The sequence below is a fragment of the Pleurodeles waltl genome, chromosome 5, assembly GCF_031143425.1.
Source record: "Pleurodeles waltl isolate 20211129_DDA chromosome 5, aPleWal1.hap1.20221129, whole genome shotgun sequence".
Lineage (NCBI taxonomy): Eukaryota > Metazoa > Chordata > Amphibia > Caudata > Salamandridae > Pleurodeles > Pleurodeles waltl.
This window is the reverse complement of record NC_090444.1, coordinates 683,556,918-683,570,693: the sequence shown is the minus strand read 5'-3', so window position 1 is coordinate 683,570,693 and position 13,776 is coordinate 683,556,918. Positions and strand designations below refer to the sequence as shown.

Here is a 13,776-nt window from a genome sequence, read left to right as displayed (position 1 = left end):
CACATTGTCCATGCATCAAGGGCACACTTTGTGCGGATCTGTGATAGACATCTGCTTCCTGTAGTTCTAGTATTCTAGTACTGCTTCAATCCTCATTTTCGCTGAGGCTACTGTTCCCTAGCACACAATACATTTTCAGTAGTCATTGGGAGAGCTGATAGGACAAAGGAGCACAGCTCCAGATCCACGAAGGAAGGCAGGGAAAGAAAAGAACTGACATCAGTGTGCCAGGCTGATGTTTATATGCAGAATCACACAACACAATGCCACCTATCAAAGCACTGCTACACAATTCTACTGATCCAGTTTGGCACCCAAGAGATATTCTAAGGTGAGGAATCTGCGGCTGGAAGTAGCCTTCCGAGGTATTTTTTCATTTATGAATATCTGCATTTTGAAATAAGCTATACTCTTTGCAGCTGCAACGTTACATAGATGGAAATAGGATTATATACTTTTTCATGGTCAGCTGAGCAGAACATGAAACTGATAATCCCACTGTATGAACACATTACAGTACTGTCATTCGGTATTGTTTTCATTTTAGAATCAAATGGTCTTGTCAGCAACTTTCTTGAGAACCTGAGCCTATGTAAGTGTACTATGCAGGAGTTTAAAGGTTTGTAATGGAAGTGACAACATGCATGCATCAACACTGCGCAAGGCTGAAATAAAGAAGGTGCACATGCACGTGTATGCGAGACAACAGCCATGTACATGTATAGTAAGGCTAAGATGAACCAAATTGAAAAAAATATTTAGCAGAAAAATATCAGTGACCTTTTTTTTAATAAAGCGGGAAACAGTGCTGCTTCTCTTTGGAAACTTCATTGTTCAACACCATCAATTTTTGAAATTCACAAAACCTGCCTTCAACACACTTTTAAAAAACTTTTTTACAACACACTATATCAAAATACGTAGACAGTACAGACTGGCAACCTGATCAGCTAAACCTCAAAGATACATGCTTGTAACAATAAAAATGTGTGGTAATATACGTACAGTGAAATTAACTCCTGCTATTGGATATCGTAGGTCTTCAAAACCAACTGCGATCTTGTATTGAGTGTAGTTCAAATAGCCAAGGTGGACCACAATTATTTCTGCACATTTCTGCAAAAAGACAAAAATTGCAACATACGTATCAAATAAATAAATGTTTGTGGTATCCCCTAGGATTCCTAGACTAAAAACGAATCAAGCAAGATGTTCATAGTTATTAAAAACATATATATTAATCAGTTAGAAACACCCAGCAGCACATCAAATAATTAGAAACCCTTCGATTATCTCCTGGTCTTGGAAACTTTCTCAATTCTGCAAGCTCTGCCACACTTTGAAGATGCAAATCAAAGGTGAGGTATATTTTGTAAACACACATATTGTGGAGGAGAGGATAAAAATGCAATTTAGTTGTTGCGAAGCCGGGCAACTCATGAGATTAGGTGGTACAGTGAGTCTAGGTCATGCCCTACAGTTAGTGGAACAGTAGAGAGGGGCAGAGATGCCAGACCATGTACAATCAGCAACGTATCGGAGGTTAAGAACGTAGTTAGGTGAAAACTAAAGTGGAGAGGTGTTGCCGCCAACACAGCATTTATGAAAACCTAAGATGCTTGGATCTGCTAAGATACAAATACACTGTGTAACAATAGTTGATCTAATTAAAAAACATTTGGATTCCATCTACTACAATGTTGTGAGGTTTTTCTGAAGGCAGCCTAACTAAAGGTACACACCTGAGAACATGTGGGCTGCTTTGTTTGACCAGTACCACTTTCTGTGTGTATTTCTTTTTGAAGTGTGTAGCTTCCAGGTACTGGTCTGCGCTGAGGGACTGCTTCCTCACTGTAAGTGCTATCCTGCTATCTTATCATGTAAGTTGTTCTGCGGCATTCGGAACAAGGAGAGTTTCTCCGAAGAGCTTTAATGAAAGCAAAAAGCCATAATGTCAGGATAGTACCTTAACGAAAATGGACTTGTTAAAATGAAAGGTTACACCATTCAAAACACTAGTCACCGTTTTTCTGTTACCCGAAGGCTGAAAAAGCAATAAAAGATGCAGCAACTACATCTTACACAATGCTACAGGGCCTCATCTTAGACACCCTTTTTGAAGGCAAACACCTAGGAAACGTTCTGTGCTGTTTTGCTTAAGCGTTACCACAATCTATGTTTGAGCATTTGGAATAGTTATGTCTTGATCTGGATTTGCTACCATACACCCCAAACGAGGGGAAACTTTGTTTTAAACTCTAGGATGTCTATAGGTTTTATCAGTCCTTCTGTGGCGTCCAGCAAATTGGAATAAAATATAAGATTTGAATATTTGTGAAAAGTCAATGCAGTCATGACAAAACGTGCATTTGTGAAGCACACCTTTATCCTCAAGGGGGTTACCGGCACTACTTAACAGATGCTATTCAGATCATTGGTCCTCACTTCATCAGTCTCAAGGGGCTCAATGGACATGCTAAGATTGACCGTGTGTTCAAAAACTGACAACTTCAGTGGATGCAATAGTCCAGAAAGCAGACAAACATGGCAACCTATTAACCTAGTATTTTGTTTATAAAATAACTTTAGAAAAACCCTCATTTAAATATGCAGAGCCTTTTGAGTGTGTGTCTGCTCAGAATAATAATAGGGTTTTAAGGAAACAGAACAGAGTCCTTGCGTCTTTAGAAGGCAATGTAGGATGTATAAAGGTATCTTGGTCTCTACACATAATTCATGGTTTCTACTCATCAGGCCTCAAGATTGTACGAAGGGACGTGTACATTTGGTACAAAAAATATATATATTTCTGTTTTCCTAAGCTTCGACTTGCAAACAAGATATCGCATCCCCCTCACACTGTGGTAGTTTCAGTTCACTTAGGCATGCCACAATGCTCTCAATTTTGTACCGATTTAAGATAACAGAACGAAGCATGCAATGAGTACATTTCAGAATCGATTTGAGCACAATGCTGCTGGAACCAAACTAGACAGTGGTTTTCCTTGTTTGGTATAAGACCGAGCTGTTCTCTAGCACCACTTCTACATGGAAAACGAGAACACTTCTTAACAGTATTTCTCCGCAGCAGTTTATCTTCCTTGGGCAGCCCAAAAAGCCAGTCAACCAGTGATGATTCCAGAGCTTCAACCTTCAAACAATGAAATGTATTTTATCATCACTGCTATCGCAGGACGCCTTCTCGACTTATGTTCTTTTCTTTGAAACAGTTGTACCTTCAGTCCCACTTCAGTTCCTGTTAACGTAGGACTGCCCTGATACTCTCACCGTTCACTTACCTTACACTGGGAGATGGCAAATATTAATTGTCTGTACACTGATTTTTTACAAGGGTACTTCGGTGAAGCACTTATAACATGGATTTTAAAGTTAGCAGAGCATAACATGTTTATACTTTATTCAGCCACGAGCTATTAAAGGATATGAAGAAAATCTACTTAAGCTACACAGATGGACCTTTTAGAGCCAATTGCTTTGCCCAGCCTTGCCTCCCCTGTGTACAATAAACATAGATTTTCTTGCCTAGAATTGTAAGGTAGGTGTGAAAAAGTCCATACTCTCCTCCTTTGTCCACTGGGCTCTTTCTGAATTCAAAATCTTCTGTACCCCAGGAGACACCCAGACTGTTGTAAAGTACAGTGGTGGGGAATATACATACAGTGCAAAAGGGATGGATTAGTAATCAGCAAAGGGGTTTACTGGTCCAGCAGATGCGACCATAAATGGACGCTTTTCTCATTGTGTCTTTCAAGAAGAGCTCTGCTCGACATATACAACTGTAAGTAAAATCTCAAAGAGCTGTAGTTACTTCACACTGTACAAAAACTAGTTAGTTATACATGAGGAACCACTACGGATTCGTATTGGGGTAATGATAAGTTAAAACCTGTAGACTTCCAAGAACCCAATAATGGGCTCTCTGGCCCTCACCTGAAGCCTGCTGAAGTAAATAACAGGAGAGTTGTCATAAATTCTACAAGAATATCTGCCTATTCAAATTTGTTTTAGGACTACGAACATCAGTCAGCTCAACAGATCTCCAAAAACACTGCCAACTTGAGGGTTCATTTAGGATATGCCAGACAGTCCGCAGCTCACTTGGTTAACAAAGGCCCCACCTGCTTCCTCTCACCACGTGACACCACGGGGCACAACACCTGCCACAATTTAAGCTCCCTGCCACTCTTGTGGGGCATTTTCTCATGAAATGCTTCTGCTTAGCTGACGGCAAGAGCACTTTTGCCAGAAATGTAATGTCTGGCAGGCTGCCAAGTCATGGTAGGTCTCAAAGAGGTGATACTCTTGGCAATGTTGGATTCCAGACAAAGATTTCCGACTTGCCAAACGAAAATCTCGCAGTGTGAAGACTCTCGATAAGGTGGGGGAAACAGGAAATTTGAGAGGGATCAGGCCCGCTGATTTACAGCAAGGGTCCCAATTTGCCAAAATCTAAAAAAACAAAAATCCTCTTTTTGTGCTGCATGTAAAATGCAGGTTCAATATGAAGCCTGCTAACCACTGGAAGGATTCGCAGTTAATACACAGAATACTGAATGGTTTTTAAAGCTTGCTCTCTAACATATGGTGACTGCCCCTATATCTAGCCTGAAGTAGACAAAATTAATCAGAATCAGTCCTGGTCAAACAAGTGAGGACCCCTCTATACGGAAAACTAACTTTTGGAAAAAATGCTCTTCTGCAGTGATTCTCAAACCTGTACTTCAGGAATTCGTGGGGGTCCGCAAGGCATACTTAGGCATCCATAACTCCTTAGAAAATTAAATATTATTAACAGATAAATAAAAGGTATACTATTTAAAAAAAAGCAAAATATAAATCTCATATTATTTGAGAAGGTGCTGCTTCGACCATACCCACGCTTTACGTTTAAATACATCGACTGCAAATGAGTCATGCAGCGTACAGAAATTTTGACAGGGCAATAACGATCACTTCTCTAGTGTCGGAGCGAAGAATACAAAAAGCAGACCAATACTGTCGAAAGCCCAGGAGCTTGCACATCAGTTTAAGCCAACATTTACGTGGTCTAGCACAAGCGGGAAAAAGAAAGCTAAGTGATGTAATGTTTTTTTTCAACTAGATTACAAGAAGGGCATTTGGGTGAACTAAAGTAATTTACCCCCACAATTTATGCAACAACTGTTCAAGAGCAGGATCCCACACCTCCATTTTAGGTGAAGCTGTAATGGGATGGCTCTTTGGAGAATATATTAAAAAAAAAAAAAAAAGATTGGTAACCAGGAGTGATCGTCACATCTAAGAAAAGGTCTGTCATGCTCTCCACCTTGACACATCAACTCCCTCAGCCACAGGTATTCCTTTAGACAGTCTTTTATCAGAGATCGGGAGACCTGTTTTAACAAATCCGGAGTTTTCCAGAGGGAGGGCAGCCCTATTTCGTGAAGCATAGTCTTTATATAGGCAAGCCAAGGAATCTTCTCAAAGCCTGCTGTTTTTAAGAGCCTTGAGTGAAATTCTAAAGGGTTCCAGCTCGTCTGTGGACCATGGACCTAAGCCAGTACCCTAATGGGTTGCGACAAGATGCTCAGATTATTGGGATAAATGCCAATTTCCAAGAGTTGAGGGATAAGGGGAGCTCTCTGCAGGATGTTGAAGATCCTAACAAACTTTTTTTTACACTTCACAAAAGTCGTCCAATTCCAAAGTTCCGCATCATGCATAGCAGAGCGTTTCCCTTTAAGACTGTAAATCTCCACCGCTGGAGGCAGGGAACATGCATAAGCATTCTTACACATTTTAGACACAGCACCAGAAGCTTGCTGGAGTTTCAGAATGCCCTTGGTGATGTGTGTGAACAAGCTCAGCCTGTGTGATAAACACACCACAGTTACATAAATTCCTGCACACGTTCAAGAGGCATGCCCTCCACCAAGATATTTGCCCTGGTTACATTATAAGGGTAGAACACCATAAATTTGGTTTATTTAACATTGAACTCAAGGCCACGGTCACTGCAGAAGCTCAGAAAGCAATCTACTATTGCCTGCAAGCGACGTGTTTTTTTTGTTTTTTTTAATTAAGAGTGTTGTCTGCAAAAAGCATCGTCGATGTTTTATGCAAACCCAAGTTTGGTGGATCACTGCCAAGGAAGTCAGGAGCTTGGACTAGGGTCATGAATGTATAATGTAAGCAATGTTGGAGCCAATAAACAGCCCTGACAGATGCTAGTCTCAATGGTAAAAGGGTCTATAAGCTCATTATTACTCTCACATCTAACACAAGCTGTGCTATAGCCATGCAGTCTAATTAAAACCACCAAAAGATTAGAAGGGACACCCATCTGCTTTAGGACTCACCACAAGCTTGGCTCTCGGAATGGGATCGAAGGCTCAACTCAGGTCAACAAAGACCACATACAAGTGGCCTTTGTCGAGCTTAACAGTGTTCCACTACAGATTACAAAAGTGGATGATCTGATCAACTGTACTGACCTCATTTCTGAATTCTGCTGGCGTATCAGAGAGGATTGAGTTATCCTTGACTGACTCTTGCAACTTCTCTAGGATTAGAGGATACGACAGAAGAGGAGTATTTGGGTGGTGTCAATGAGGCTAATCGATCTATAATTCCCTTGGTCATCTTTACAGCCTTTTTAGGCTGAGCGTAGCGGCGCCAAGCGCTGCTTCCGACTTGTTGTTATCTATCTGTTTTCTTTTAACGACTCCCACCTCATATCCATCACTTTCATTCGTTCTTGGGCTTGCCTTGCAAAAATCCCCTAATGTTATTGGTAAATGCTTTACCTTTGTTCAGCCTTGGGGCGGTTTTGTTACCACCTTGGGGACCGACCCTGTTTCATGGATAATTGCCCGACTGCCAATGTGTTTTTCTGTAAGAGAACTATTTTTTCTCGTATGTGTCTTCCCTTCTTGCTCATGGCTGCTGTGGGTGATGGTGCATTCATGCTTGTCTGTACTGAACACGAGGGCAGTTAGGTTGGGGGCGCACTTCTCTCCTTTCTGAGCAGGGCCTGAAGCACAGTGCATGCAGTGTTACGGTGCAATGGCACTGAGGGCCACTCCTCACTTCCTTCTGAGCAGGGCTTGAAGCGCAGTGCGTGCAGTGGATGGTTGCAGTAACATAAAGGCTGCTGTTCACTCTCCTCCGAGCAGTGCGTGCAGTGAGTGCTCTCTTCTGGAAGCCAGCTCTAGGCTCAAGTTCTGAACCGCCTCCCTCTATACAGGCAGCTGACAGGTCAGCTCTCCTCCACTGTGCCACTGGGCCAGGGAGTCCGGCCTTGGATTCACATACACCCTTCAGCACTTCACACCCAATATAATTGCATCACAGTCCTTCCACTCCTACCCCGGTCAGAATACCCGATTTACTGCACCAAAACTTTAGCTTTGCCACCCGTGAATGAGGAAATGAAACAATCGACACCTGGCATGCCTTGGGCACTGCTGTGACACACACAGCTGCCACTACTGACGTTACACAAGCTGATGATGTGTTGGTACACGGAACAGAAGCCCAGGTTTTAGGGTGACCACCTGGCATTGAGGCAAATTCTGGACAGGACTGTAAAAAATTCAGGACAAAGGGTCAAAATTCAGGACAAAAATTCAGGACAAAGGGTCAAAATTCAGGACAAAAATTCAAGAACAAACGTCAGTTTTACAGACACACGCAAGAGAGGCCATGCCTCACTATGTTGTCAGTGCATTTATGTACTCTTTTTCAACATAGCACTATTTATTCACTGTGGACCTTTTGTGATTGCCTCCTGGTGTGCTACATTCAGGTGTCACATTATGTCCTTGTTCAGTAGTAAATTAATGCCCTTCACAGCAAGGCCATCACCCCTACCCAAATCTACCCGATCTTTCCTGAAGAGAAAGTAACAGCAAAATGTTGATTATGTTTCTGAACATTTCAAAACCCCTGGCAAACAGTTTGGGAAACATAAAGGTAATTAACCTTATGCTAGTTTAAACAAATTGAATAAAAACATCTGGCTTACCTCCACCGCCCATGGACTTTCAACCTAATTTTTTTTAAAGAGGCAGGGCAGATGGTGTGGGTGACAGTCTCACACCTAATGACAGGATGTGATGTACCCATAACTTGTCTGTAGTCTCACTGCACTAGAGTGTATGTTTGGGACTCTACATTTATCTCAGAAATGGGAGCCCGGACTACCAATCAAAGATAATAAAAGAGTAGGATGAAATCGAGATCAAATGGGAGATCCACGGCAAGTAATTCAAAGGGTTGTTGCTACCAACTGGATAAATAAACAAGAGAAGAACAAGGTGGGACAATTCCTAAAATCAGACAAGATGGGTCCACCAAGACTATTTGAAGGTATTGGGTACCTGGGGAGTTGTCTGCACACAGGAACGAAACAGAAGGGGCACTGTCAAGTGGTTGAACAATCAACACCCATCCACCTTGGCAAACTCTTCTGGTGCAATGGTTCGCTGTTAGTGCTTGTGAAGGGTGAGCAGGGGCCAGACCCCTTGCAAGGTTGTGCAAGGCAATTGCCCACTTAGTCCATGTCTTTATATGGTTTTGAAATTGAGCAAAAGCTAAACTAGAGATCTGGGTTATCCCTAAGTGTCAAGTACACATAGAATCTTCAAAATATTTGGGATGTAAATTGCACAAACAAAATTTTAAAATTTTATTAGTGTTTCATTAACATATGGCACTGTTTTCGCCTTCATACACAATTAGATCTCAGATTGAACTGGGAACCAGTTACCTTTTGATACCTAGTGATTAATATCTACCATTCTTACACTGATTTCCAGGATGAAAATCTTGGCAGAGCGAACGGTCCCTCCAAGCCCAGTTTGCTTTTTGGTCTTCTCTTCTGCTTTCTGTAGAGGCCATGTGGCACTAGCGAAGATGGTGTGCTAGCCCAATGATAGTATTATTTTGCAAACCTTCCCCTGCTCGTCCTTCCTTCTTTCTTCAGACAGGCTACACATCTGATTTGGTCACTGCGGCACCATCGGGAGCTCTTTCCACTCTAAAGCTAACTGTGACTGCGGGTGGATTAGATCTTCTGGACTTAGAATGCTTTTATTCAGCTGCAGATAGCCAGTGAGCCACCCATTGGACTTCTGCCCACCTCCCTGCATGAGATGGGGTTTACCAGTGAAGACTTTTAAGAAAGGCTTAATGCACTGCTCATCGTTTCCTACTGACCATTCTATGGATCACCATCCGGGGTTATCATGCATGGCTTTCTCTTGCCTTGCCAGAACCTGTAAACTCACTGACACAAAGAAACCCTATGCTCCTGCACTACCTTTGCTAAGCCTTCCCACTCGCACAGGATGGCTGTGCTCAGAGCAACTCCATCAGTGGCATGTTGCAGGTGTCTTAAAATTGGGGACTTTGTTTCTGAACAGTGATCTACTAAATTTATAAACCCTTTTGGCAGACTACCATCTTCACCCCGGTCAACTCCTTACTTACAACCATCTTAAATAATCATTAAATGCCCTATTTCATGTCTGCTACCTAGCACTAACCCTACAAGAGGTGTGCCAGAAGCTCTGAACCATAGGAAATGGTGGCAAACTGATAGAATGGGTGTACAGACCTATCCTGCAACATGGAAACCACTCCAGGTCTTCTTGTCATATTACCTGGGTGATTGATGTAGCCAAACCTCTGCAAGATATGGACTAAAATACTGGACTTTCCACACAAAGTATCCCACAGCTGTCACTTTAAGTAAATTCATAGTGCTTCCTTGTGAATGCATTCTGTCCGTTGCTTGCCATTGGCCTTGTGGTTTGTAACTCACAATTTATTGCTTTCAATTTGCTGGCTTTATTTGTTTTAGGCCATGCAGCTTGAATTCGTCCCTTCCCTTGCCAAAACCTTCTTTACAGTATCCTGCCGAGTGCTCCCTTTCTGTAAACAGGCCTGTAAATCTTGTTCTTATCTCATCATATTTGCTGTGCATTCAAAGAACAAAGTCAAATGTCAGGCTCTGTCTTCGGTGGGAACTTAGTGTTTACTTTCCTTTCTCTGACTTCAAAGTGAGAGGATTTATGCAACAATCTTGCTGGATACTGGGGTTAGGAAAGAGTTTTTTTCTATCACATGACAACATTTGAATAGACTTCAGAATATATCAAAATTGCACCCTACTCTGTATCACTCCACTTTACACCACTCCATGCCACTGTTCTCTTCTCCATTCAGAACCACTCGACAGTATACCACTGCTCTCTATGCTACTTCACACTATGCCTCTGTACTCTACTCTGTACTACTCTACTCAAAGCCACCGCACTTTGCGCCTCTCTACACCACTGCGCTCTGCTCGTCTGCACGCCATACCACTCCAGTCTAGGCAACACCAATCTAATCCGCACAACTCCACTCTCTGCCACTCTGCAACGCTGCACTGTACACCACTGCACTCTAAGCTTATACACTTTACTCTGTAACACTCAACTCTATGCCCCTGCACTCTACATCAATACACTGTACATCATTCTAATCTACTCTGCACCTCTGCACTCTATGCCACGGCACTCTACACTACTTTACTCTATGCCATCACACTCTATGCCACTTTATGCAACTCCACTCTAACCTGCACTTCTCCACTCTAAGCCACCTCACTCTACTCTGAAATAATCTACTTTATGCCACTGCACTCTGTGCCACTGCATTCTATGCCACTGCACTCTACCCTGCACCTCTCCACTCTATGCAACTGCACTCTACTCTGAAACAATCTATTCTACGCCACTGTACTCTATACCACTCTGACCAGTGCACTCTAGTTCAATGCACTCTACACCACTGCAAGCTGACACTCTGCAACACTGCTCTGGCCACCACTATACTCTACACCACTCTGCCCTGTACTACTGCATTTTGCACCAATATATTCTATTCCACTGCATTCTATGCCACTCCACTCTTCCCAATGCCACTCTGTGCAACTGCACTCTACACCAGTGCACTCTAAACAACTTCACTGCCCTTTACTCTGCACCACTGTACTTTATGCCACTGTTCTCTGTACCACTGTACACCACTGCACTGACACTCTACTCTGCAACTCTGCACTCTACACCACTCTACTCTATGCCACTGCACTCTAGGCACTATTCTCTGTACCACTCTACTGTGCACCACTGTACACCACTACACTCTATGCCACATGAGTCTACTCTGCACTCTATGACACTGCACCACTCTGCATTACTGCACTCTCTGCTACTCTATTGTATGCCACTCTACTCCACTGCACTCTATGTAACTCTACCCCATGCCACTCTATGCCACTGCACTCTGCGCCAATGCACTCTAAACAACTGCACTGTACGCCACTGCCCTCTACTCTGTACCACTGTACTCTACGCCACTGCTCTGTGCCACTCTACTCCACTCTACATCACTGCACTGACACTCTACTCTGCAGTGTTGCACTCTCCACCACCATACTATACACCAATGTACTATGTACTACTGCATTCTATGCCACTGCACTCTAAGCCATTCTACTCTGCATCACTCCACTCTACAGCACTTTGCCCTACTCTGCACCACTCTACACTACACCACTGCACTCCCTGCAATGTGAGTCTACTCTGCAATCTATGCCACTGCACCACTCTACAATACTGCTCTCTCTGCTACTCTATTGTATGCCACTCTACTCCACTGCACTCTATGCCACTCTACTCTGTCCATTGCCACTCCATGCCACTGCACTCTAAACCACTGCACTCTACGCTAACGCACTATAAACAACTGCACTGTACCCCACTGCACTGTACTTTGCACCACTGGGCTCTACGCCACTGCTCCTATGCTAGTCTACTCCACTCCAAACCACTATGCCACTAGCTTTAAGCCATGCTGAACAGCAGCTACTCTGGTGTATAACATGGCTAATGGCTAAAACACATTAGCAAAGCCATTAACTCGTTCGTAGATGAGACCTATTGGCTTTGCCAATGTTTGTTAGTACTATGAGGTACCGAGGTACTTGAAAGAACTGTGAAAAATACAATTACATCATAATAAAAGCTGCTACAAAATGCGCAAATACATTTCGGTCAAATAAAAAAAAAGTGCTTCTCAAATACAGATTTGAATAATATACAGTTTATACCTAGTGATAAAAAAATTATAACACTCCATTAAAACCACACACTCCACAGCTCACCTTGGAACACCATTACAATACCTCTCTGAAAGAAATATCTTTGCCACCAGAAAACTTCAAGTGACTCCTTTTAGTAAAGTCAATGTAGGTTTTCAAGCCCCTTTGTATTTGAAGATTTACCAGTTGCCCACATTTGCATGTCTTTAGGGAAGGAGACACCCTGGGAAGAAGGCCTTTTCTTATCTGTCTGCCCCTCCCTCCCTAGGAGAGCACAGGAGACCCCCTGCCTTCCAGCCCAGCTGGGGAAACTCCTCTGCCGGTAATTTCTCCTTGCCTCCGTTGCCCTTTAGGTGAAAGCTAAAATTACGGACAAATGCCGTCCGTTAAAGCTTTCTTCACGGACAACGGACAGCAGGGCGAAATTACGGACAGTCCGTGAAATTTACGGACGGGTGGTCACCCTACCAGGTTTACGTCCCAGTCACTAGAATGTCCTCGAGCGCTGCCCCCTCCTAGCCCCACAACGGCCCTTTTCTAAGCCCCAGAGCGATGCAGCTTCTGTACAGCAGGTGCTTCAAGGGGTCCATCTTAATTTATCAATAGAAGAATACTAGAAAAGACAGCACTTCCAAGTCATAACGGGTTTCTGTAATGTCATCCATATTGGCATGTTGCTTTGTCTCTGCCTGGTTAGTAAAGCCACGAGCTAGCACGAACCACATAAAACACAATAAATCACAATGGCACATAAACGTTATTCTGCTGCTGTCTAAAGGTGCTTAACATCCAATAGTTATGAGTTGCTGAAAAACAAAATCCACTGGGTTGGAAGAGCCATTTACATATTAAGTTACTTCTGCTGGAAGGCTGGTTAAAAAGGCGAGTCAGTGACCATTCGTCTGAGTGTCTCTGAACGGCTCAGAGGACTGGGGAAACGTCAGTCAGTTACTAAAGTAATGCCTGTAATCGGCTGAAGAGATAGAGAAGTCAGTCACATGCAGACTGATGCATTTGAAAGACAGATGAGGCTTGGGTGGAGTCGGTCGAGTGTCACACATTGAATGCCAGCAAAGCTGTCACGTGAGACTGTCTCTGGAAGAAGTGGTGGTTTTGGGTAGAGTCACCTTGCATATAAGTTCTTCAAAAAGTCTTTCGGGCTGGGAAAGAGCCAGTCACACACAGGACTTTACCTAGCATGTGACGGACACTTCCAAGTCCACCATGGTTCAGAGATAGTGGCTTGTTTCTCAGTTCTAATCCAATTATATTTACAACCAATGGAGAATTAATATCTCAACATTAAGCACATCCTTCAGAAATGAGAGGCGCTATGGCACCTCCCGCCCGTCCCCTATTATTCTATTTCTGTCTGCCCATCACCCCTTCCACGTCGTTGCTTGTTTTTTTATGCCCTCACTCAATGTTGGCAGTGGAGTGACTTTGAGCAAGGCACAGTCCGCAGCGGTTAGAAGTGCAATACGCAATCGTAACACTGAGACTGTCCCAGTCAGCTTCCTCCTACTGCCGCCCGTCTTCCATCTGGTGGGTGCCGTGAGTTTCTTTGTTTGGGCACAGGCACTGATACTCCTAGCTCATAAGTCACGTCATGTTTTAGCACATTT

At 43.2% G+C, this 13,776-nt stretch overlaps 1 protein-coding gene across 2 annotated transcripts in view; it reads right to left on the bottom strand.

Annotated features, from left to right (window-relative positions):
* The window catches only part of TMEM181 (transmembrane protein 181), a 373,980-nt gene that overhangs the window by 145,507 nt on the left and 214,697 nt on the right, over positions 1-13,776 (bottom strand). For both annotated transcript variants that reach the window (XM_069234585.1, XM_069234586.1), the window contains exon 6: positions 1,006-1,116. In XM_069234585.1, the coding sequence (XP_069090686.1) occupies positions 1,006-1,116 (111 nt within the window). The remainder of the gene's footprint in view (positions 1-1,005; positions 1,117-13,776) is intronic.